We start from the raw sequence: 24,885 nt of genomic DNA on the forward strand, positions 1-24,885 counted from the left end.
GTGAAATGCATTAATTCAGCTAGTGCCAGTGGTAGATATCTTTCTTTTACTTCCCATATTTGTCTTGTTTTGTTCTATATCTCTTTAATTTTGTGAGCTGGAGTCTGTGTCATATTTTCTTATCAATTATTGATTCACACGAACACAAATATTAAAATTACATCTGAAACTCCAAATTTTGCTCAAGAAAATCAAGCTATGAAGAGGGAAAAACTTGAAGAGGGGAAAGCTAGAAAGGTGGGTCATTTATTTACTAAAAACTTTTACCTTATTAAGTGTATCATTTTCACATATTTTTAATCTGATCTCCTGACTTTGTTCTCACATATTTTTATGCCTTGCATTTCATTTATGGACATTAATTTTCTGAATCTAATAAATGGTGAAAATCTCTATTTCAGATTTATGTTCGTGAACCAGCACCCCCATTTATTTCAATTTGCAGAAATGATGAAGAAGTTCGAATCTAGTACAATGGAAATGTCAATGCCATGCATGAATTGTTCCATGTCACATGTAAGTTGCTTAAAAGTTTTATTATTTTTCTAGTACGCTTTCTTTCTTATGTTTAATTTTGAGTGTGCCTTTTCTTTCTTATGTTTAATTTTGATCTTTTTTTTCCCCTCACTCTGTGTGCTTGTATATAATATGTTATGGAGTTTTTCTCTACTAAAGTCTCTTGTTTTCTTTGCAGTGGCTATGTCGACCAACGGCTACTGAAAATATCAGTTGCAACCTTGGTGGTGGCTTCGTCTCTTCTCTCTATGGATCTGGTATTCACTGATTTAGTTTTGAGAGTGTGCCTTTTCTTTCTTGTGTTTAATTTTGATCTTTATTTTTTTTTAATTTTTTTTTGTTGTTTTTTCTCTCACTCTGTGTGCTTGTATATAATATGCTATTTAGTTTTTCTCTACTAAAGTCTCCTGTTTTCTTTGTAGCGGCTATGTTGACCAACGACTACTGAAAATATCAGTTGCAACCTTGGTGGTGGCTTCGTCTCTTCTCTCTATGGATCTGGTATTCACTGATTGAGATTTGAGATCTTTTATGCTTTGAAATAAATCTTGAATGCCTGCATATATAGGGTTTCACAATTGGTCTGATTCTCAATTCTATAATATGGGCACCAATGCACTGGAATTTGTATAATGAGCCTTAACTTTTGAGCCATGTTGTTGATAGGAAGAAGTGACTCCTGACGGGGAATGCCAATTTGGTATGTTTTGATCCATCTGCATAATATTCTACTGTTGTTTTGGGGGTTATGATTCTTATTACATTTCGATAACTTCTCAGGGATCCTGTAAGAAACTGTCCTCCATCCAAGGTTTGCTCTACTCTGAATATCAACTTCGTTTATACTTTTGGTTTGCCTCAATATAGTTTCACTGACAAAGCCAATGTAGTTTCGCAGACTGCTGAGATTATTGAACGGGAGCATGCACCCCTCAGCAACCTAAAATAACTTCTCAGAAAACAGACCAACGAACTGATGCTAATTGCTAAGAAGCACCAGACAGCTAAACAATAGCAAGTAAGATCTCAAACCCCTCTGCATTGAAGTCAAAATCTGAATCACAAGTGAAAAGCATTAATCCAGCTAGTGTAAGAAGGTCGATATCTCTCTTTTAGTTTCCATATTTGTCTAGTTTTGTTCTCTGTCACTTTATTTGTTGTGCTGGAATCTGTGTAATATGTTTCTTATCAATTATTGATTCACAGGAACACATGAAAATTACATCTGAAACTCCAAATTTTGCTCAATAAAATCAAGCTATAAGGAGGCAAAAACTTGAAGAGGGGAAAGCTAGACAGGTGAGTCATTTATTGACTAAATTTTTTTACCGTATTAAGTGTATCATTTTTCACATATTTTTAATATGATCTCCTCAATTTGTTCTCAGTTTTGCTTATATCCTTAGCATCAAACCCCATACTTTGCTCCATAAAACAAGACCTGGGAAATTTACGGGCAACTTGTTCACTTCAACTGATGAAACACGTACAGAAGACAGAAAGGTTAGTATGCATTTTTATGTCTTGCATTTCATTTATGGACATTAATTTCTGAATCTAATATGTGGTGAAAATTTCTATTTCAGATTTGTGTTCGAGAACCAGCAGCCCCATTTATTTCAATGGCAGAAATGAAGAAGAAGTTCGAATCTAGTACAAGGGAGATGTCAATGCCACGCTTGAATTGTTCCATGTCACATATAAATACAAATAACTTGCTTAAAAGTTCTATTATTTTTGTAGTACATTTTCTTTAAAAATTTAAACTATTTTTCAGGATGGTTTGGGAATCAGTGCAGAAGAATCCTAAGCTTACACTGACAAGGCCCAAGGAACCTGAACTTGAAACATCTCAACGTTACCGTCCAGTAAAACTTAAGAGCTCAGCTGAGTTGGAAGAAGAATTGATGGCAAAATTCCCCAAGTTTAAGGCTCGCCCTCTAAATAAGAAGGTACCTCCATTTTGAATGACCACATTATTTTCCTGAGTGTTTACATCTTGCTTTAGTTTAAGAGACTGCTTTAGTATTCATGTGCTTTTTGTTTATTCCATGTGTTAATTTCATTTTTATTATTTTTTTCTGCTTTTTATCCCTCATCTAACTTCCCTTCTCATTTGTGCGTGTTTATCTTTCTCATGGTGTGAGGTATTATTCTTCCCCTTCTTGTCCTCATATTTATTCTCTTTCTTCATTTCCCTGATTTATTATAACTTGGTGGTATGAATTTCTTTCTTGCAGTGGAGTATTCTCCATCGATAATTGGAATGGATGTTTCCCATGGAATTTTCAGGTAATTCATTCTTTTCACACAAATGGTATAACCAGCCTGTCACTGTATGTGAAGCCACTATTTACTAACTGATTTATATGAATTGCTTTTTAATGGAGAGATGGTTAATTTATTAATTTCAGCTTTGTGTTTACCTTTGTGAATTTGTCTCTGTTCTTTTATGCTTTGAAATTAATCTTGAATGCATGTATATATAGGATTTCACAATTGGTCTGATTCTTAATTCTGTAATATGGGCACCAATCCACTGGAATTTGCATAATAAGCCTTAACTTTTGAGCCATGTATAAGGATTGTTGATAGGAAGAAGTGACTCCTGACTGGGAAGCCAATTTGGTATGTTTTGATCCATCTGCATAGTATTCTACTGTTGTTTTGGGGGTTATGATTCTTATTACATTTCGCTAACTTCTCAGGGATCTGGTGACAAGCAGTCAGCTGTTCATGGTTCTGTTTCTGCTGTAATATCTGTTCTCAAGGATCCTGTAAGAAGCTGTCCTCACTTCATGGTTTGCTCCACTCTGTGAATATCAACTTCATTTATACAATTTGGTTTGCCTCAATTAAGTTTCACTGACTTCTGAGATTATTTAATGGGAGCATGCACCCCTCAGCCACCAAAAATAACTTCTCAGAAAACAGCCCAACAAACTGATGCTAAGAAGCACCAGACAGCTAAAAAAAGTAGTAAGTATGATCAGGAACCCCTCTGCATTGAAGTCAGCAACCCAATCACAAGTGAAAAGCATTAATACAGATAGTGCAAGAAGGTATATATCTTTCTTTTACTTCCCATATTTGTCTTGTTTTGGTGAGCTGGAATCTGTGTAATATGTTGTTTCTTTTCAATTATTGATTCACAGGAACGCAAATGTTAAAATTACATCTGAAACTCCAAATATTGCTCAAGAAAATCAAGCTTTAAAGAGGCAAAAACTTGAAGAGGGGAAGGCTATACAGGTGGGTCATTTATTGTCAAATTTTTTTTTTTCCTTATTAAGTGTATCATTTTTCACATATTTTTATTGACGAAGACATTGTGGTTGCTGGGTCATTTCCTCCCCCTATTCATGATTGAGTTAATTTTCTTCTGTCCTTTAGGTAGAGAGTGCTTTCATTTGAGAATGCTCAACTTGATCTTTTTGTTTCGGTCCAATCTCATATCTTGTCAAACATGAAACATTTGTCTCGTCAATGATTATCTTAGAACGCTTACTTAATTCACAACTTATTGAAGTTATTATGTATGATACGAAACATCATTTGTATTGAAGGAAGCAATTTTGTTTCTGCTTTCCTGTATGAAAAATTTCATACTGATTTTCCAATGTTATAGCATGACCTGAGGTTCGTGAATCAGCAGGGTTGGCATTTAGCACTCTCTACATGGTACCACTAGTTAGTTCTTGGTGTGTTGACATACCAGTTTTTATATTTTAAATATTAGTTTGATGATGAATTGATTATGGTTCCTTGTGTAGACTGCTGGAATGCAAGCAATTGATGAGATTGTTCTGGCACTTCTGCATGCAAAATGGATGTTTGATGTGGATGGTTTAAAACAGATTTTAAGGTTGAAAACCATTTGCAAATGTGTATTTTCTTACATATCTGCCTGGGCACCTTTTCTGATTTTTAAAATGTATTGGATGCTTCTTTCAGTTTTTGCCCCCGGAAAGCTCTTCAGCCTGTGCTTCCTATGTTCCTCCAGGTATAACTGCTTATCTTTTGTTTGTGAACTTAAAATATAAATTGAAAGAATCTCTTCATTTGTATACCAAATTTTCTAATATTTAATAATTATAGCATAGAAATTCTTCCAAGAATTATTATATGTACGAAACTATGTATAATCTATTAATGATACATAAAGATTGTTTTTATTATTGTTGTTGTCGTTTTTGGAATCTGTTTTGCATTATTACAAGCATTGGTAACAAGTTTTAGGAATGCAGGATTGTTGAGCTTTGATTGCATGGTTATGTGAATTTCCTTTATTATCTATTGTAGGGTCTCTTGGATCTGCTGAATTAACAGAAAGCAGCTTTGGGCCGTGGAGAGTTAATTGAAGTGAGAAGTGAGCAAGCAAGCATTAAAGGAGTTTTTCATTCCAATCACAGGGTATGAGCTGTTACTATATTTCTACACATTGCTAGTTTTGACTATGAGACTATTAAAAGGATTGCAACCAACAAAATAAGCTATACATAGACATTATGTTGCCTATTTATGGTATGCAGTGAACTGTGCCCTTTATTAGTGTATCAACTATAAAACAGTCCTCTACATTTGTCTGAACCTTTGGATCACAAGTGTAAGGTCATTCTAGATTGTTATTTGGTGTACGCCGTTGCTTCATATAATAGGGTCCCATGGCAAGTTAAAAGTGCAATTCTCGCTGTGTTGAAATGACGGACAACGAGTTGGCTTATTTGGAGTGCATCCACTTGTTTGTGGAGATACTGGATCACTTTTTTAGTAATGTCTGGGAGTTAGATTTGGTTTTTAACTTTCACAAGGTATGGTTTGTCAGTCTTTCTCATTGTGAATCTCTGTATTTTCTTTTATTTCTAGTGTATTCACCTTGTGTATGCTGCATTGTAATTTATACTTCTGATTGATTGTTTTCCTATGAAGGTATATCTAATCTTAGATGAATTCGTTCTCGCTGGGGAGCTCCAAGAAACAAGTCAGAAGGTGAGTGTAATCGCGAGAAGAAGGATTTTTCTTGTGCCTTATCCTTGCTCTAGTGAAGTGTACTTTGCATAGATTTTGCAGAAAAAATGGATGTTTGATTTCTGCTGAAACTGCAGGCTATCATAGAGAGGTTGAATGAATTGTGGAGAAGTTGGAGTGAAGATTGATGATCCATGATGGCCAACCTTCATCCATATTCCAAAGTATGCACTTTTTTCATTTGCTCCCCTTTGATCTTTCTGAACATTTAGGATTATGCCTGGAAAACATGAAACATGAAACATTTGTCTCGTCAAAGATTATCTTGAAACGCTTACTAAATTCGCAACGTATTGAAGTTATTATGTATGATACGAAACATCATATGTATTGAAGGAAGCAATTTTGTTTGTGCCTTTCCTGTATGAAAAATTTCTTACTGCTTTCCTGAATGCAAGCAATTGATGAGATTGTTCCGACACTTCTGCATGCTCTGGAGGATGATCAAACCCTGATACTGCTCTGGATGGTTTAAAACAGATTTTAAAGTTGAAAACCATTTGCAAATGTGTATTTTCTTACATATCTGCCTGGGCACCTTTTCTGATTTTCAAAATGTATTGGATTCTTCGTTCAGTGTCAGGACCAGTGCTGTGCTGCCTCATATCCTTCCCAAGCTTGTTCACCTTCCCCTTTCGTAAGTATTGTGTCTGCTTATTAGTTATTATAGCTTTTTGTATAGAGTACTATTTCTTTATTATTCACAATGATCTTTGGTTTTATATCCAGTGCCTTCAATGCACATGCACATGTGACATGTCAGTGGAGCACAAGAATCATCTTGGTAGCCATAATATGCATTTTTCACTTTTCAGGTCTATATAGAGAGAACTCGGAGAAAACCTGAAATTGATGGGACAAAAACATAGAAGATAGTGACATCGAGTCTGCACCTAAGCTCATCAAAGTTCCATTCCAGAACTGCAAAGGACAGGTCGATCACTGGGTTGAGCCATATCTCAGAATCTCAATTGAATGTCTGCATCAAAGTGAAACACCATACTTGAAGTGCCTCCTGATCCAAGTGGTAAGATACTTAAATATTTCTCTGTTTATACATATTCATTTGGTTCCCTTGATTTTTTTTTTTTCTTTTGTGTGAAGTGGTTCCCAGTCTATAAAACATGGAGATTATGTGTGTACTGTTCCTTTGCATGATTAGAAGACTTATTTGTGGCTAATAATCTAACAAGTAATATTGTGATTTGAACTCGTTTCTTTGCCTTTGTTCCTGTTGAGGAGGCATAGGTCACATTAGCATGTAAATGAGTTCAAATTTCAATGAAATGTTGTGAGTGCACTTTCAGTTCTGCATATACCTGATATATGAGCTGGGTGTGAAATATCTTTAAATGATACATGAAGTCTCCTGTATTAAAACCAAATATTTACTGGATACTTTATTTTTTAGTGGATCTACTTTTTGCTATATTTTCCCCTACAGATTCACATGTTCTGTGTTTGTGTCCTTTTCCTGTGAAATAACTTCTAAATTTGTTTCTTATTGACAGATTGCTGATGCTGTTTACTATAACCCTTCATTTACGCTTGGTGTTGCTACAGAGATCTTCAATCTTTGGTTCCATATGCTACAAAAAACTAAAAAAAAGTGAAGCTCGGGCTAATTCTAAAAGGTAGCAATATGTTGGTCTTGTAGTTCTTGTGGAGAGATGTAAAAGGCATAAGAAAAACAAAGCTAAGGAAAGTGATGGGTTTCTAATTCTTACCATGTTGGTATTGCAGAGAGCATGAGAAGAAGGTTTGCTGCTTGGGCTTGACATCATTGCTCAGTCTTCCTGCTGATCAAATGCCAGCAGCAACCTTAGAGGGCATTTTTAAGGCCATTCTTGACCTCCTTGTATGCACAACGAGCAACTTGCTGGTAAGTAACTATTTTAAATTTTTTTTTCCTATGGTCTTCCCATACTGGTTTTTTTATTTGTTTCATTTGCACTTTAGATGGTATATTCTCTTAATGTTTGATATCATTTTCTACCTTCTAAATCTTCAGAAGCTGCAAAGGCAGAGGAAGCTAAAGATGAGGTTGAGATGGATGGATTTCAAAGTGATGATGATGACGATGAGTCTGATAGAGAAATGGCAGATGATGATGAGGATGGAGATGAAGCTATGATCCGAGGATAAGCAGAGAGGTTAGTATGCATTTTTATGTCTTGCATTTCATTTGTGGACATTAATTTCTGAATCTAATACATGGTGAAAATCTCTATTTCAGATTTATGTTCGAGAACGAGCAGCCCCATTTATTTCAATAGCAGAAATAATGAGGAAGTTTGAATCTAGTACAAGTCAGATGTCAATGCCACACATGAATTGTTCCATGTCACATGTTAATACAAATAACTTGCTTAAAAGTTTTATTGTTTTTCTAGTACGTGTTCTTTAAAAATTTGAACTATTTTTCAGGATAGTATAGCTCGGATCAGTGCAGAGGAAGCCTAAGCTTACAATGACAAGGGAACCTGAACTTGAAACAGCTCAACGGTACTGTCCAATAAAACTTATAGTGCTCAGCTCAGCTCATAATCTACTACTCTAACTCTATTTTTCTTTTACTTTTCGTTCTAATATTTATCAATTTCTTTCTTTTTATTCTATCCCCCCTTTTCTCATCTTAATTTTCTTCTTCTCTTTCCCATCTTCCTTATTTGTATCTCTCGTTCTTTCCTTCTTTTTCCTTCATGTTCTCCATCCTTTCTCACTCACCCACTCTAATTCCCATCCCTTCTAGACTTTTCTTTGTTGACCTTCTCTCTCTCTCTCTCTCTCTCTCTCTCTCTCTCTCAAGAAGTGACTCCCGACGGGGAAGCAATTTGGTATGTTTTGCTCCATCTGCATAGTATTCTACTGTTGTTTTCAGCGTTATGATTCTTATTACATTTCGCTAATTTCTCAGGGATCTGGTGACAAGCAGTCAGCTGTTCATGGTTCTGTTTCTGCTGTAATATCAGTTCTCAAGGATCCTGTAAGAAGCTGTCCTCACTTCAAGGTTTGCTCCACTCTGTGAATATCAACTTCGTTTATACAATTTGGTTTGCCTCAATTAAGTTTCACTGACAAAGCCAACTTAGTTTCGCTGACTTCTGAGATTATTTAATGGGAGCATGCACCCCTCAGCCACCAAAAATAACTTCTCATAAAACAGCCGAACAAACTGATGCTAAGAAGCACCAGACAGCTAAAAGAAGTAGCAAGTATGATCAGGAACCCCTCTGCATTGAAGTCAGCAACCCAATCACAAGTTATATGCATTAATCCAGCTAGTGCAAGAAGGTAGATATCTTTCTTTTACTTCCTATATTTGTCTTGTTTTGTTCTATATCTCTTTATTTTGGTGAGCTGGTATTTGTGTAATATGTTTCTTATCAATTATTGATTCACAGGAACGCAAATATTAAAATTACATATGAAATTCCAAATTTTGCTCAAGAAAATCAAGCTATATAAAGAGGCAAAAACTTGAAGAGGGGAAAGCTAGACAGGTGGGTCATTTATTTACCAAAATTTGTTTACCTTTTTAAGTGTATCATTTTTCACATATTTTTAATCTCATCTCCTCAATTTGTTCTCACTTTTGCTTAGATCCTTAGCATCAAACCCCAAACTTTACTCCATAAAACAAGACCTGGGAAATCGACCAGCAACTTGTACACTTCAATTGCTAAAACACGTGCAGAAGACAGAAAGGTTAGTATGCATTTTTATGTCTTGCCTTTCACTTATGGACATTAATTTTCTGAATCTAATACATGTTGCTAATCTCTTTTTCAGATTTATGTTCGTGAACCAGCATCCCCATTTATTTCAACGGCAGAAATTATGAAGAAGTTTGAATCTAGTACAAGGGAGATGTCAATGCCATGCATGAATTGTTCCATGTCACATGTAACTTGCTTAAAAGTTTTATTATTTTTCTAGTACGTTTTCTTTAAAAATTTGAACTATTTTTCAGGATGGTATGGCTGCTGGATCAGTGCAGAGGAAGCTTAGGATTGCACTGACAAGGCCTAAGGAACCTGAACTTGAACCAGCTCAACGTTACCGTCCAGTAAAACTTAAGAGCTCAGCTGAGTTGGAAGAAGAAATGATAGCAAAAATTCCCAAGTTTAAGGCTCGCCCTCTAAATAAGAAGGTACCTCCACTTTAAGTGACCGCATTATTTTCCTGAGTTTATACATCTTGCTTTAGTTTATGAGACTGCTTTAGTATTCATGTGCTTTTTGTTAATTCCATGTGTTAATTTCCCTTTTGTTGAAAGTGTTTTTTATTGCAGCTTCAAAACCTTTCCCTTTCCCTCGGAACCTTTTCAGCTTATCCCGATAATGGATGTTGCCGTCGATTGGAAGAAAACTCTGGCTGGTATTCACGGATTGACAGCGTGCCTTTTCTTTCTTATTAATCCCCTCCTTCTTTCTCTTTCAATCTCTTTTTCTTGTTATTTTTATGCTTTCTACCCCTTTTCCTCATCTGCACTCCCTTCTCATTTGTGTGTGTTTATCTTTCTCATGTTGTGAGGTATTATTCTTCCCCTTCTTGTCCTCATATTCATTCTCTTTCTTCATTTCCCTGATTTATTATAACTTGGTGGTATGAATTTCTTGCTTGCAGTAGAGTATTCTCCATCGATAATTGGAATGGATGTTTCCCATGACAATTTGGTTTTCCTCACTATGGATCTGGTATTCACTGATTTAGATTTGAGACTGTGCCTTTTCTTTCTTATGTTTAATTTTGATCTTTTTTTTTCTCTCACTCTGTGTGATTTGTATATAATATGTTATGGAGTTTTTCTATACTAAAGTCTCCTGTTTTCTTTATAGCGGCTATGTCGACCGACGGCTACTGAAAATATCAGTTGCAACCTTGGTGGTGGCTTCGTCTCTTCTCTCTATGGATCTGGTATTCACTTATTGAGATTTGAGAGTGTGCTTTTTCTTTCATATGTTTAATTTTGATCATTTTTTTTCCCTCACTATGTGTGTGTGTATATAATATGTTATGGAGTTTTTCTCTACTAAAGTCTCCTGTTTTCTTTGTAGCGGCTATGTCGACCAAACGGCTACTGAATATCAATGCCAAGGTATTACATTCATGTTCTCCATCCTTTCTTACTCATCCACTTTAATTCTCATCCCTTCTCGTTTTTTCTTTGTTGACCTTCTCTCTCTCTCTCTCTCTCTCTCTCTCTCTCTATATATATATATATATATATATATATATATAAATATAATTTTTATCTTATTCTCCAAACTCCTTTTCTCACTCTTTTCGTCTTTTTGTTTATCTTCCCCTTCTTTCTCATTTTATCCTCCTACATTCGTTTTCTCTCTCTCTCTCTCTCTCTTATCCTCATCCACCTTCTTTCTCTTTATTCTTTTTATTAAAGTGTAATGTTTATCTTTCTCTCCATTTTGACACTCATTCTTCATTTTCCATATTCCTTCAACTTCTCTTTTTCTTCCTATTTTTCTTATTGCTCTTTCTCCTTGTTTTTTTAATCTACTGCTGCTCTCTTTTTTTCTCCTCCTTGTCCTTGTATTAATTCTCTTTCTTCTTACTTCTTTATCTTCTTCCTTTTCTTCTTCTTATCTTTCTCATCTTGCTCTCATTTTCTTCTTTATTCCCTTCTTTTTCTTTCTTGTTCTCCATCCTTTCCTAAAATAATTCTCATACTTCTTTTCCCTTCCTCTCATGTTCTCATAATTTTTATAATTCTCTCTTCCTATTATTATCCTCGTTACCTTTCTTTATCTTCTTTTAGTTCATTCCTTATTGTTATATATTATAATGTATAATTTTTATCTTATTCTCGAAACTCCTTTTCTCACTTTTTTCGTCTTTTTGTTTATCTTCCCCTTCTTTCTCCTTTTATCCTCCTGCATTCGTTTTCTCTCTCTTATCCTCATCCACTTTCTTTCTCTTTATTCTTTTCATTAAAGTGTAATGTTTATCTTTCTCTCCATTTCGACACTCATTCTTTATTTTCCATATTCCTTAAACTTCTCATTTTCTTTGTCTTTTTCTTTCTATTTTTCTTATTGCTCTTTCTCCTTGTTTTTTAATCTACTGATGCTCTCTTTTTCTCCTCCTCCTTGTCCTTGTATTAATTCTCTCATTCTTCTTATTTCTTTATCTTCTTCCTTTTCTTCTTCTTCTTCTCTTTCTCATCTTCCTCTCATTTTCTTCTTTTTTCCCTTCTTTTTCTTTTGTGTTCTCCATACTTTCCTAAAATAATTCTCATACTTCTTTTCCCTTCCTCTCATGTTCTCATAATTTTTATAATTCTCTCTTTCTATTATTATCCTCGTCACCTTTCTTTATCTTCTTTTAGTTCATTCCATGTTGTTATATATATAATATATAATTTTTATCTTATCCTTCAAACTCCTTTTTTCACTCTTTTCGTGTTTTTGTTTATCTTCCCATTCTTTCTCCTTTTATCCTCCTCCATTCGTTTTCTCTCTCTTATCCTCATCCACCTTCTTTCTCTTTATTCTTTTCATTAAAGTGTAATGTTTATCTTTCTCTCCATTTTGACACTCATTCTTCATTTTCCATATTCCTTCAACTTCTCTTTTTCTTTGTCTTTTTCTTCCTATTTTTCTTATTGCTCTTTCTCCTTGTTTTTTTAATCTACTGCTGCTCTCTTTTTCTTCTCCTCCTTGTCGTTGTATTAAGTCTCTTTCTTCTTACTTCTTTATCTTCTTCCTTTTCTTCTTCTTCTTCTCTTTCTCATCTTCCTCTCATTTTCTTATTTTTTCCCTTCTTTTTCTTTCATGTTCTCCATCCTTTCCTAAAATAATTGTCATACTTCTTTTCCCTTCCTCCCATGTTCTCATAATTTTTAAAATTCTCTTTCTATTAATATCTTCGTCGCCTTTTTTTTTTTTTTTATCTTCTTTTAGTTCATTCCTTATTGTTATCTATTCATCCTTTTCATCCCTATTTTTTCCTCCCACCTATCTTCTCATTTCATTTTTCTATATCTACTCTTTATTCTTCTCATCTTTCTCTTTTTTATTACGCATAATTCTTGATGTCCTTCTTTTGTCTTATTTTACTTATATTTTTTCTTCTTTTTGTTTTCCCCTTCTATTTTTTCACCTTTTCCCCTTTTATCTTTATTTTTTATCCTCTCCTTTCCTTCTTATTCTCCAAAGTCTCTTCGTCTTTTTATTAATCTTCCCTTTCCTTCTCCTTCCATCTCTTATTTATCTTGTTATTTCTCAGCTTTCTACCTCTTGTCCTCTTATAAATTCCCTTCTAGTTGTGTATGTTTATCTTTCTCATGGTGTGAGGTATTATTTTTCTCCATCTTGTCCTCGTATTCATTCACTTTCTTCTTTTGTCTTCATGTTCTCCATCCTTTCTTAAAATAATTCTCATACTTTTTTTCCCTTCATTACTCTTATAATTCTTTTTGTTATTATTCTCATCCTCCTCCTTTATCTTCTTTTAATTTATTCCTTATTAATCTTCCCATTTTTTTCATCATTTCACCCCTATTTTTCTTCCTTCCACCTATCTTCCATTTCATTCTTTTTTGTCTACTACTAGTTTTTCTTCTCCTCTTTCTCTTTTTAGTTCACATTATTCTATATCTTGACTCTTTCTTATTTTCTTCCTATTTTTTCTTCTTTTCCTTTTCCCCTTCTATTATTCTTTACTATATATCTTTGATTTTTTTCGCCACTTTTCCTGCTCATTCTCCAAATTTTCTTAACTCTCATCATCTTCGTCTTTTTATTTCTCTTCCTCTTCGTTCTCCTTCCATCTCTTCTTCCGTCCTGTTATTTTTCTGCTTTTTATCTCTCATCTAACTTCCCTTCTCATTTGTGCGTGTTTATCTCTCTTTTCATTTTGACCCTCTTTTCTCTTTCTCTCACTGTTTCTTCACCATCTCATTTTTCATTATCTTTTACTTCAATATTTTCATTATTCCTCCTTTCGCCTCTCTACCCATTTCTTAATCTATTACTGTACTCTCTTTTTATTTTCCTTTTCGTTCTAATACATCATGTTCTTTCTTTTTACTCTAACCTCCCTTTTTCTCTTCTTAATTTGTATCATCTCTTTTCCTTCTTATTGTCCCAACTCATTTTCTCACTCGCTAGTCTTTTTGTTTCTCTTTCCTCCCTTTCTCCATTTCTCCTTATCATTCCGCTTTCTATCTCTTATCCCCATCCACCTTTTTATTCTTCTTCTCTTTATTCTTTTCATTAACTCCATTTTGACCCTCGTTCTTTATTTTTCATATTTCCTTCATCTTCTCTTTTCTCCTTGTCTACTGCTACTCTTTTTTTCTTCTCTTTCTTGTTCTCATATTCATTCTCTTTTTTCTCATTATATCCCATTTTTCTCTTCTTCCGTTTCTTCTTCTTCTTCTTCTCTATCTCATCTCACTCACATTTTCTCTCTAATTTTCTTCATTTTTCCCTTCGTTTAGTTCATTCCTTATTGTTATCTACTCATCCTTTTCATCATTTCACTCATATTTTTCCTTTCACCTCCCATTTCATTCTTCTTTATATACTCTTTCTTTTCTTTATCATTCCTTGGGATGAGTGCTTTTTGATTAATGAATTTGGACTTCTCTGTGGTAGGTCATGGTAATATCGATAGTAATCTTCGATGTTTACTGTATACAACCATTGTCTGTTGTCTGAATTTCATTGCCTGCCTGTTCTTGATATTTTGTGTCCTAACTCTTAAATTCTTTTCTGTCCATCTGATTTTTCCACATTTTGGGTCCTAACCCTTTGTTGATTTTTAGAGTTTTTAAGTATTCTTTTTTGTTTTTAATATGTTTTCAAAAAAAAAAAAAAAAAAATTAAACCAGAAGGGGGAAACCCAAGTTGTAGTACAGCAATTAGCTGGAGTTATAAACCTCCCGCCATCTAGGCACACCAGAAATATCATCATCGATTAGTCCTAAGATTTCATCAGGTGGCTTCCAGAGGATGTGCAGTCCAGTAGGGTGGTGAGCTGAGATCTTCGCCAGGGCATCCGCTACTTGATTTTGATCGTGGACGATTGGCTCAACTTGCTGCCATACTTCCAGATTGCATATCTCTTTCTTACATGCTTCTTGGAGGACTCATCCAACACAGCTGCTTCCAGGTGGACTGATCTGATTGTGACGAGAAGCCTTTCGCCCTTCCAAAGGCCCTGCCTATTTCATCTAGCTGCGATCTAATCCATGAAATCTCAACGCTTAACAGCTTCTTAGAGTTATTGAAGATCGCCTCGTTCTTCCACCATGCTGTTACTGCAAAGAGTGCATTACTTTGGTAAGGATGCCTACCATTCCCTTTGTCCAAAAATCCTTTTTCCAGCCACCTCCCAAACGATATGGAGGCACAGCTTGCATACGAAGAGGGCAACATTAATCTCCAAATAGCATCCGCTTCTGGGCAGGATCTTAGAACATGCTCTAAATCCTCCCCCATGGGCAACAAGCCACACGGAATTTGGCACTTTTAGCTTCCAGATGTTATTCCACTTGGTTGCCTCCACCTGATCAGCTTCACCTACGGCTATGTCATACGCAGAGCTGACAGAAAAGCATCCTAACGATTCCTTATTCCAGCTGATGGAGTCGTACGCCTCTTGGTCCTCGTTCAACATGAAGGCGGTTAATCTGCTCAGAATCTCAACCGGGAGGAATTGGTCTGTACAGCGACGTCGGTGGCGCGTGGCGGTGCGTGCGGCGGCGGTCGGCAGTCGGACTTCAGCCCTAGGCCCGCGACACTGTTCCGATGAGGCCTGTGGGCTTGGTTTGGGTGAAAAGCCACAAGTCAGGCGTCGGAATAGTTTACAGTGGCGGCAACGACGGTGGATCTCCGATGGGCAGTGGTGGCGCCAGAAAGGGGATAGAATTCTAGGGTTTAGGCTCTAATACCATGCGAAAGAGTGAACAGTCTGATAACCTAATGGGCCCACTCTAACGGGCCTAGGGTTTCAACAAAAGCAACCAAAGCCAATTCTTGTCCTGCCACCAACTAACATCCAAGTCATTAAGTGTGAACAGTCGGAAGTAGAGTACGATTTCTGTGATGAGACAAGAAATCTAAAGTAAGATTTGCAGCCTCAACAAGTTTGTTTGGTTTCCCATTTTCTCATGCTCGTTAAATACCCTCCAAGAAAGCTCTGATTTTTATTTTTATTTTTGTGTGTGTCGTGTTAGAAGTAACAGCATTTTCAAGGGTTCTTTCAGATTATTCAGACATGTGGTTCGAAATCTGATATGCATTTTTGGGACTGGGAACTAACAGTTTCTTTTGGATAAACCAGGTCCAGTTTTACGAATTTGTAGCACAAGGCTAAGTTCGTCACAGCTTTGCAAACATTCTTGAGTTGCTACTCAGACTGAGACAGTATTGCAACCATCCTTTTCTTGTGATGAGGTGAAATGCCATTAGAGCTTAACTGTGCATGTCTCTATGATGAAATATACTCTGATCTCTAAACCAGTTTATTTCCCCTAACAAATATGCAAACCTGGACAAGCTTGCCCAGAAGTTCCTTGAAACAAACCCTGGTTTGGACAGGGTTGCACAAAAGTATGTTGAAACAAACCCTGATTCTGCCTCTCAGAAGGTGCCTACTCGACCATAGATTGAAGAGGTTGTTGCGGAAATCTGTAAAGGCGGCGAAAACACAGAGTGTCCCATATGCATAGAGTCTGTAGATAACCCTGTGCTCGCACCTTGTGCACACACAATGTGCAGAGAATGTCTGTTATCAAGCTTGCGAAATCCATCTTCTGGAATGTGTCTAATCTGTCGTCAATTGTTAAATAGAAACGATCTGATCACTTGTCCTAAAGCAAATAAATTCAGAATTGATGGTAAGAAGGACTGAAGGAGTCTTCAAAGGTCACAGAACTGATGGATCGTTTGCAACGTATACGCGATTCAGGGTCTGGTGATAAAAGCATTGTTCTCACTGCAGCTGTAAATAAAGATGAGCTACTGCAGATGGTGAGGTTTGGTGCTGAGATGGTTTTCACTTCCAAGGATGGCACAATCACAGATGAAGATATATAGGATAGGATCATTGCTTAAGGAGAAGACGCTACAGCTGAACTTCATGCCAAGATGAAGAAGTTTACAGAAGATGCTATCAAGTTTAAGATGGATGACCATATGCTATCTTTTTCTTTTTTTTTTTTCCTCTCTCTCTTTCTCCTCTCTCTTCTCTCTCTCTCTCTCTGGGCTAATCTAGATCTCATTTTATGCAGCTGCTGATATCTATGACTTCGATGATGATCTTTTGTTTTTTGGGGTTCTTTTTCTAATGCTGCGATTTTTGATATTTTACTTGTTGCTGATGAAGGATGAAAATAAGGTTGATTTTAAGAAGATTGCCAGTGAAAATTGGATTGAGTCACCAAGAAAAGAGCGAAAGAGTATGCTAATTGCCAGCTGACTAATAAAATTATCTTTTTGTTGAATGATTTTTGACAATTCTCTTTGTTAATAGTTACTCGGAGTTGAATATTTCAAGTAAACAATGTGACAGAATGGTCCTACAAGATCCAAAGATCCTCGAATTCCTCGTATGCATTAATCGTAAGCACCTCCCTGTGATATGTTATTTTAGATTATTTTATCTACTAGGACCTAAACCTTTTAATTTTCTTCTACTTTCTATGTGTCTTGCATGACTTCTAGTTCTTTAACAGAGAGACTTAGTGAGCTGTTTAAGAAGGAATTTCACTACCGGTGGGTCATGGTTCTTCTCTCCATTTCAATTAACTACTTAATGCCCACCTCAACCCCTCTTTGCCATGCTAAGTTTTAAAATGATTGTCAAGTACTTTTTTAGTTTTAACAATAATTTTTAAGTATTCTTTTAAGTTTTAAAATAATTTTCAAGTATTCTTTTAAATTATTTTATAGTGTGCTCTTTAGTTTTAAAAATGATTTTCAAATGTGCTTTTTAGTTTTAAAAATGATTTTCTAGTGTGCTCTCGTTTAGAAATGATCTTTAAATATTCTTTTTTGTTTTAAAAATGATTTTTAAGTGTGTTCTTTAGTTAAAAAATGATTTTTAAGTTTTTATTTTTATTTTTAAAAATGATTTTCAAGTGTGTTGTTTAGTGTTAAAAATGATTTTCTAAATGTTTTTTTAGTTTTAAAAATGATTTTCAATTGCTATTGAATTTTAAAAATGATTTTCAAGTGTTCTTTAGTTTAAAAATGATTTTAAAGTGTGCTCTTCACTTTCAAAATTATTTTTAAAGTGTGCTCTTTTGTTTAAAAATGGATTTCAGGTGTTCTTTATTTTAAAAATGATTTTCAATTTTAAAAAAGGATACACCAAAATATGTACCTAAAGTTGTTGACATTCTTGCTCAATTCCTTGGAACAGGTAATTTTTTGTTTCATAACCTATGAATTATTGCTTGCCTAAAGTTGTTGACATTCTTGCTCAATTCTCTAAAATGATGAACTCCCCTGATGATTCTGGGTGAATGTACAGAAAGCTCTTATGACATTGTTAAGGCAGATTGTGAAGAGTAAATTTCAGTTTCAAAGTTTATATAAAAATTTCCTTTTCCCCCAACTTCCCTGTCCCCACCAAAGGAAATGATCCTGTTATCCACATCTTCCTCCTACAAAGAGTAAGGAAAGGAATCAAAGAAAGGATCAAATATTTTTTTATTTTAATCTAGCATTTTTTTTTAATTCCTTTTTTAGATGATAAGCTTTAATATTCACATAAAAAAAATCTTAGTTTTATGTTGATTTTGTACCTATTGGAAAATAAATTTTTGTTCTTGTTTCATTAATTTTAATTTAGCTGCTCTTATTGACTTTAATGTATTGAGTAATGAGGAAATAGGATTTTGTATATACAGGGGGTTGGGTTCATTTCTAGTAGGTGTTCTGCGTTGGTGAAAGATTGAAGTTGAAGAGAAAGAAGATGTGTGCTATTTCATTATAGTCCAAAAATTAATGAGGAACTATAATTTGTGTTTGGAAAGTGTCCAAGTGGCTCTGTTGTAGGGAAACTCTGGTGATAAGAGTTCTTCCTGTGGTTTGCTGGGAGGGAATATGGTACTCTTTAAATTGTATCAACAGTGGCTTCCTTGTGTGTCACATGGTGAGAAGTTGGCGACAACTTCAATTGTTACTCTGCCAAAAAGGAAAATGGTACACCATTTTGATGATATGGAGGATCTTAGTTTCCCTTGCTTTGAATTCATTCTTTCTTCTATGATCTCATGTTGTGATGTAACAAATTATACAAGAGAAAATGTCAAGAAGTTGCAAGATACCCTGTATTTATTTGTCTACAACTTATTGGTTGACTTGTGACTTTTCTTGGGTAGCCCAATTGTATTCTATTTATGCTTGTGTTGCAACCTGTTTAACTGTTTGTTCAAGCATATCAGAATTAATTACAGAATTCTGACAAAACCTTGTATAATTAGTGAAGGAAACTAAAAGGAGAAGCTATTCATCGTTGAAAATTGGAGTACGAGACCTTTTCTTTTATTCTCACATTCTGCATTCTACACTAACACAACACTTACATATATATATACAAGATGGAAGGTACTGTTATGCCTCTTCACATTCATGTCTATTCCCATACCTATGCCTCTTCAAATCATGGCTATTCACATACTTGCCTGTTCATATCTAACAATTAGAAAGCAATAAAAAACTAATTTGACTCCTTGTGCTTTAAACAGACAATGAAATTGTTTGATTGAGGTTCTCACCTTATCTCTAATAAAGTACATAACCTTTTCGCGAATGCTCCCAGGTACTTAATTCCTCTGCACTTCTGTTCTCGGTGTTACCGATATGCTTAAACAAAGCAGTTAAACAGGCACAAGCTTGCTTGGCAAGGAAAATCAGACAATTGAAGTACTTAATTAAAAAGATTCTCCCCCTGATATAACAAAAAAAAAAAAAAAACAAAAAAAAATGCCATATTATACCATGTGCCACATCCTACACAAAATACCATTTAAATTAAAGCTGTAAAATAATACTTGAAAATCATTTTGAAAACTAAAAAAAAAAATACTTGAAAATAATTTTTTAAACTAAATAGAACACTTGAAAATCATTTTTAAAACTAAAAAGAATACTTGAAAATTATTTTTAAACTAAAAAAATATTTAGAAATTATTTTTAAATTAGAGCACACTTGAAAATTATTTTTAAATCTTAAAAGAATAATTGAAAATCATTTTTAAACTAGAGAACACTTGAAAAATATTTTTAAAACTAAATTAAAGAGCACACTAGAAAATAATTTAAATAAAAAAAAATACTTGAAAATCATTTTAAAACTTAAATGAATACTTAAAAATTATTTTTAAAACTAAAAAGAATACTTGGCAATCATTTTAAAACTCAGCATGACAAAGAGGGGGTGAGGTGGGCTTTAAGTAGTTAATTGAAATGGAGAGAAGAACCATGACCCACCATGTGGTAGCGAACTTCCTTCTAAAACAGTTCACTTAGTTTCTGTGTGTTAAACAACTGGAAGTCATGCCTCTAAGACACCTAGAAAGTAGAAGAAAATTAAAAGGTTTAGGTCCAACATAAGACTTTAGTCTCCGGAGAAGAAACGGTAGAAGGAACTCGTTTGGACAAGTCAAAACAAATTAGTAGACAAAATCAAAAATCTGTAATGCGTTAATTAATATCTTTCTATGCGTTAATTTTTATTTTTTTTGACGAGAGGGTTTTAAATTTTTTATTTTTTATTTTTTGACGAGAAGGTTTTAAATTTTTAATATTTGTGTTATATACTGACTTTGGTTTTAATCTATTTTTCAAACACCCCATCAATATTTCATCAATTAATAATTAAGACAACAATTACACATCAAATGAATGCAATTAATATCTAGTACAAAGAACTTTTAAATATTTTAGGGGAAGTAACATTTTTTTTTGTGTGTGTGTGTAATTGAATTATAGAGTACTTGGATAACATTTTTTGTCCTCATCATTAGTTTTTGTCGCTTAATCATCTACAATGAAATTGAAATAATTGTAATAATATAAGATTTTAAGTTTAACCTATAGCATTTACTTGCCCGTTAGAGTATTAAAGTGCTTAGAATCAATCAAAGATTGTTGCACTAATGCAAAAGACTTGGGGCTAACTACCCAAGCGATCCAGATGGAGAGCGGTTGTTTCGTACATGATCTCTCTTGTACTAAAAGCATTTATTAGGATAAATGACAGGAATGTGTAGTCAAATAAGGAAAATTTTCAAAGTGTGTCGGCCTTTTTTTTTGACAAAAATATGCAAAACTCACTTACCACTTGCGTTTTTGGTTGTATCCCGGCGTATTTTTTTTTTTCGTAAAACACAAGACTTGATTGCGTTTACGTATTTTTATACGTAAAACGCATTACGTAATTGCGTTTTCTGGATGATGCGGTATAGGCAGAAACGCAACTTACTCTTGCGTTTTGTGTATTATACGCAAAACGCAAGAGCAAGTTGCGTGTTTTGGATTTTTTGTACCGCCAGTTTCCAGCGATCGCGAAGAACGGCGAAGCACAAAACGCAATTACCACATGCGGACATGAAGCGAATTTGAATTTGCCATTCCAATCGCACCGTCCAATGCTGAGAGTAGGATGAAATTGAATTTCAAAAACAGAGAGAGCGAGAAGATGCCTACTCGCTCTCAATCTCTTTTTCTCCTTCATTCTTCTTCCAAAAATCTCTTTCTTTTTATCTTTCCGCCCACAGATTTGCATAAGCCTTAGTGTGTGCGTCTTTGTGCCGGTAAAGATCGAGTTTTGGAATTTGTTTTTTGAATCTGAGCTGCGCTTGATGACGAGTTTTTTTTTTTTTTTTTTTTTTCAAATTTAATGGAGTTTCTAGAACGATTTAGAATCTGAATGGTTCGAGTTCTGAAGGCTGTGATTGTTGGAGGGGAAAGTTTCGTTCTTGTAGGATAAAAAAAGAAGAAGAATTAGGCTTAATTTTTTCTGGTTTTGATTTTTGAATGGGAACAACAAGTGAGGGAGGAGATTTCCCTCCAAAAAAGGCTGAAATGGAGGTGGCTTCTTCGGCTGTGGATTTCCCGGCAAAGAAGCTGGCGAGGCAGCTGGATTTTACAGGGTTCGACGGCGGAGGTGCATCGGCGGCGGCCGTTTTGCCGGACCAGCCGCCGCTCACGGCGAAGCCAAGCCAGCAGATGCCGCAGCAGCAACCTTCTATGCGATTTCTGCGAGTCTCTTTGAAGGCTCTATCAATTGATGCTTTTAGGCTTGTCAAGATAGATCGCTGGTACAGTCCGCATTTTGGACTTGCGTTTTACGTATTTTTTTGGATTATACGTAAAACGCATCTACCAAATGCGTTTAACGTATTCCATACGTCACATGAAAACGCATTTGGCAGATGCGCTTACGGTATACAATACGAAAAACGCAAGTCACCTTTGAGTTTTACGAAAATAACGAAAAAAAAAAAAATCCTCGGGACACACCCAAAAACGCAAGTGGTAAATGAGTTTTGCATATTTTTGTCTAAAAAAAAGTCAGCACATATTTTTGTCATTTCTCTCTCCCCTCTACACATTCTTGTCATTTATCCCATTTACTATGTAGTGTGATTGTATATCTGTTACCATTTTAAATGGGTGATTACATGATCAAACGAGACTGTTAATATATTTTGATTCTTTGAGCTGAAAATAAAATATTAACGCCCGCAATGCAGTCGTTTGCTCCATGCAATCATTCGATCACTTTTGTTATAGTAGTCATGCATATATAATTCCTTTATTATTTCGAGTGTTAATTGAATTAACTCCATTATAACCCAACTACAGTACAGTGAAACCCAGGAGCTTCACAACAATTAAAAGATAATAATGCAAAAAGTCATTTTACAGAAAAGTGATAATTTATATAATTGATAAATAAAAAGTGGATGTCTATCATGGTCCTGTTGGTCCCGAACCCTCTAGAAATTGTGCCATCACTTATAAACGTAGATGTAAGAATTATATTGCAAGGGAGAAACATATATAAATGCAATTTCGGCAGTTTGGTTCTCTGCTTTATTGTGTGCATGGGCACGATCACATTTTCAGTTAGATGAAACTTATTGCAAGATTATTGTAAATGATTCTTAATACTACATATGATCTGGTTCTATGTATGATGTAATCAATTATAGTTCATAATAATATATTGAGTACCATATATATTTAGCTTATTATTGCTACTTGTTAGCCCATCCATTTACAAATTGGACCACCATATTACTACTCACTAGTACCTTTTTTTTTTTTTTTTTTTTTTTTTTTTTTTTTTTTTTTTGTCGAAGATCAAACATGTATGTGATATGATCTTCTATTCTAAAATGATACGTATCAATTTAGGTTTGAGAATTCAAGTTTCAACTTTTAACGGTAGACGACGTCAAACGTACACATACACTTATTAATGAATTGAAAATATTATTTGAAATTGACACTTACGTTGATCTTACGAATTCGGTTAATATGACATATAGTTACGTTGAACGCATCAAAATTAAAAGACTAACATTGTTACATCCAAAGATGTTACGTCTAACAATTGATTACTTGTTAGACATGAAGTATACTAAGATTGCACCAAAACTCAATTTCATAATTCTCTTGATCTATTTGATATTTTTAAGGTAAATATGTTCCGTCCAAATATAGATAATTGTTTATAATACAATTTTATTTGTTATTTTCACTGTTACTATAATTTTAAAATTAGAAACATAGATATATAAAAATAAAATAAAAAAAAAAAAGGATGATCACAAAAATATGCAAATTAGTGATTTACGTAAAATAGTGTGTATATATATATATATATATATATATATATATATATATATATATATATATATAGCAGTATTTAGCGTTGTTATTTGTGTCGGGATGATAGTGTAATACAGCGAAATATCACATTTTAAGTCATTCATTGAAATAACTTATTTTAACTTTAAAATGTAATTATATTTTTCAAAGTTTGAATCTGAGACCTCTGTTTGAATAATTGTAAGAGATTCATGTTATTTATTTCACATCAATAAATAATTAAAACAACAAATTGATCAAATAAGCCAGCAAAGAGTTTGAAGAAGAATGTTCAAGAACCATCATATAATTTCCATGTAGCTTCTTTGTTTTTTAATATTTAATTATTTATTATTGGGTCACATGCATCGTATATTCATAAACAAAACGTAAGATGCGTGTTGAGATTTAGAATCCCATGCATGTGATTGTTAGCTTCATAACATAATAATATAGGAAAGCAGAAAGCATTAGTGTATACTATATAGTACGATAACCATTGGCAGGTTACATCTTTTGCTTAATTAATTATATGAAATTAATTATAACATGACATTTGTAATATATTGCAGTCTCTACAAATCATGTTTTCAAAGTGTACACACTACACATCGACATGTGATTATAATACTGTTTTTGATTGTCCATTTGTCCCACACCCCTTATCTTTAATTTCTTTCATTATGAGTGACACATTGCTCCATTTGTTGCTTTAAGATAAGTATATATCTACATGATTATGCAAGGACATTATATTGCACATACCGACAAAATGTAATTACCCTAGCTTTAAAAAACCGTGTTGTAATACCACTTTATATCATTTACAAATAAATTAAAAAAATTTACTGTATTGATCATATAAGTTCTAATACTCCAACTATTTCAAAAAAAAAAAAAAGTTCTAATACTCCAACAAATATGCTTAATGAGTTAATACCCAATTTCATCCTTTGACTATTATGATTTCACTAATTTGGTCATTGACTACTAAAGTTGCTTAATTTAGTTCTTAACTATGCAATTTTTACTTAAAATGGTCCATCACCGACTATTAGAATTTTACCATTCTGATCATCGACTACCAAAGTTTCTCAATTTACTCCCTAATTATGTAATTTTTACCTAAAATTGTCCTCGACTATTATGATTTCACCAATTTGGTCATCGACTATTAGGATTTCACAATTTTGGTTATCGAATCTCCAAAAAGATCCCCAAATCCACACTAAACTTACATTTTAGGTTAACATTTGCATAGTTGAGGATTAAATTGAACAACTTTGGTAGTTGATGACCAAAGTGGTGGAATCCTAATAGCCGATGAACCATTTTAGGTCCAAATTGTATAGTTAGGGACTAAATTGAACAACTTTGATAGTTGAAAATCAAATTGGTAAAATCCTAATAGTCGAGGGACCATAGTTACTCTATGCTTAATTATATCAGATAGTATCAACATTAATACTAATTATACTTG

At 34.2% G+C, this 24,885-nt stretch overlaps 2 protein-coding genes and 2 long non-coding RNA genes across 9 annotated transcripts; all 4 read left to right on the top strand.

Annotated features, from left to right (window-relative positions):
- Nucleotides 1-151: 151 nt before the first annotated feature.
- On the top strand, nucleotides 152-18,777 carry LOC109169684 (protein TPX2-like). Of its 6 annotated transcripts, none has more exons than XR_002052284.1 (8): nucleotides 9,633-9,697; nucleotides 9,824-9,924; nucleotides 10,174-10,244; nucleotides 10,386-10,464; nucleotides 10,605-10,645; nucleotides 16,903-16,975; nucleotides 17,050-17,138; nucleotides 18,415-18,777. XR_002052284.1 is itself a non-coding variant. In XM_019318552.1 (7 exons), exons 1-6 carry the CDS (start codon nucleotides 199-201, stop codon nucleotides 10,214-10,216), a joined length of 567 nt encoding a protein of 188 aa, XP_019174097.1. In that variant the 5' UTR covers nucleotides 152-198; the 3' UTR covers nucleotides 10,217-10,244; nucleotides 10,386-10,398. The 6 variants fall into 6 exon arrangements, 1 of the variants encoding a protein (XP_019174097.1); XR_002052282.1 differs by having other exon boundaries at nucleotides 18,431-18,777; XR_002052285.1 differs by having other exon boundaries at nucleotides 10,177-10,244; nucleotides 18,431-18,777.
- On the top strand, nucleotides 1,449-2,268 carry LOC109169686. Its single transcript, XR_002052287.1, has 4 exons — nucleotides 1,449-1,613; nucleotides 1,723-1,815; nucleotides 1,905-2,019; nucleotides 2,103-2,268. It is a non-coding gene; the product is annotated as an uncharacterized LOC109169686 (long non-coding RNA).
- Nucleotides 3,320-4,333, top strand: LOC109169685 (protein TPX2-like). The gene is made up of 4 exons (XM_019318553.1): nucleotides 3,320-3,578; nucleotides 3,672-3,768; nucleotides 4,145-4,197; nucleotides 4,290-4,333. Coding segments are annotated over exons 1-4 (267 nt in total). The 5' UTR covers nucleotides 3,320-3,462; the 3' UTR covers nucleotides 4,291-4,333.
- Nucleotides 4,829-5,704, top strand: LOC109169687. The gene is made up of 4 exons (XR_002052288.1): nucleotides 4,829-4,929; nucleotides 5,175-5,327; nucleotides 5,446-5,505; nucleotides 5,622-5,704. It is a non-coding gene; the product is annotated as an uncharacterized LOC109169687 (long non-coding RNA).
- Nucleotides 18,778-24,885: the final 6,108 nt, after the last annotated feature.

This window comes from Ipomoea nil, unplaced genomic scaffold (genome assembly GCF_001879475.1).
Source record: "Ipomoea nil cultivar Tokyo-kokei standard unplaced genomic scaffold, Asagao_1.1 scaffold3321, whole genome shotgun sequence".
In the NCBI taxonomy this organism is placed as follows: domain Eukaryota; kingdom Viridiplantae; phylum Streptophyta; class Magnoliopsida; order Solanales; family Convolvulaceae; genus Ipomoea; species Ipomoea nil.

Coding starts and splice junctions, on each gene's coding strand:
- LOC109169684 (XM_019318552.1), top strand. CDS start 199: ATGAAGAGGGAAAAACTTGAAGAGGGGAAAGCTAGAAAG. Junction 238..9,147: donor AAGAGGGGAAAGCTAGAAAG/GTGGGTCATTTA, acceptor ACTTTTGCTTAG/ATCCTTAGCATCAAACCCCA. Junction 9,451..9,517: donor TGAATTGTTCCATGTCACAT/GTAACTTGCTTA, acceptor ACTATTTTTCAG/GATGGTATGGCTGCTGGATC.
- LOC109169685 (XM_019318553.1), top strand. CDS start 3,463: ATGCTAAGAAGCACCAGACAGCTAAAAAAAGTAGTAAGTATGATCAGG. Junction 3,579..3,671: donor AATACAGATAGTGCAAGAAG/GTATATATCTTT, acceptor ATTGATTCACAG/GAACGCAAATGTTAAAATTA. Junction 3,769..4,144: donor AAGAGGGGAAGGCTATACAG/GTGGGTCATTTA, acceptor CCAATGTTATAG/CATGACCTGAGGTTCGTGAA.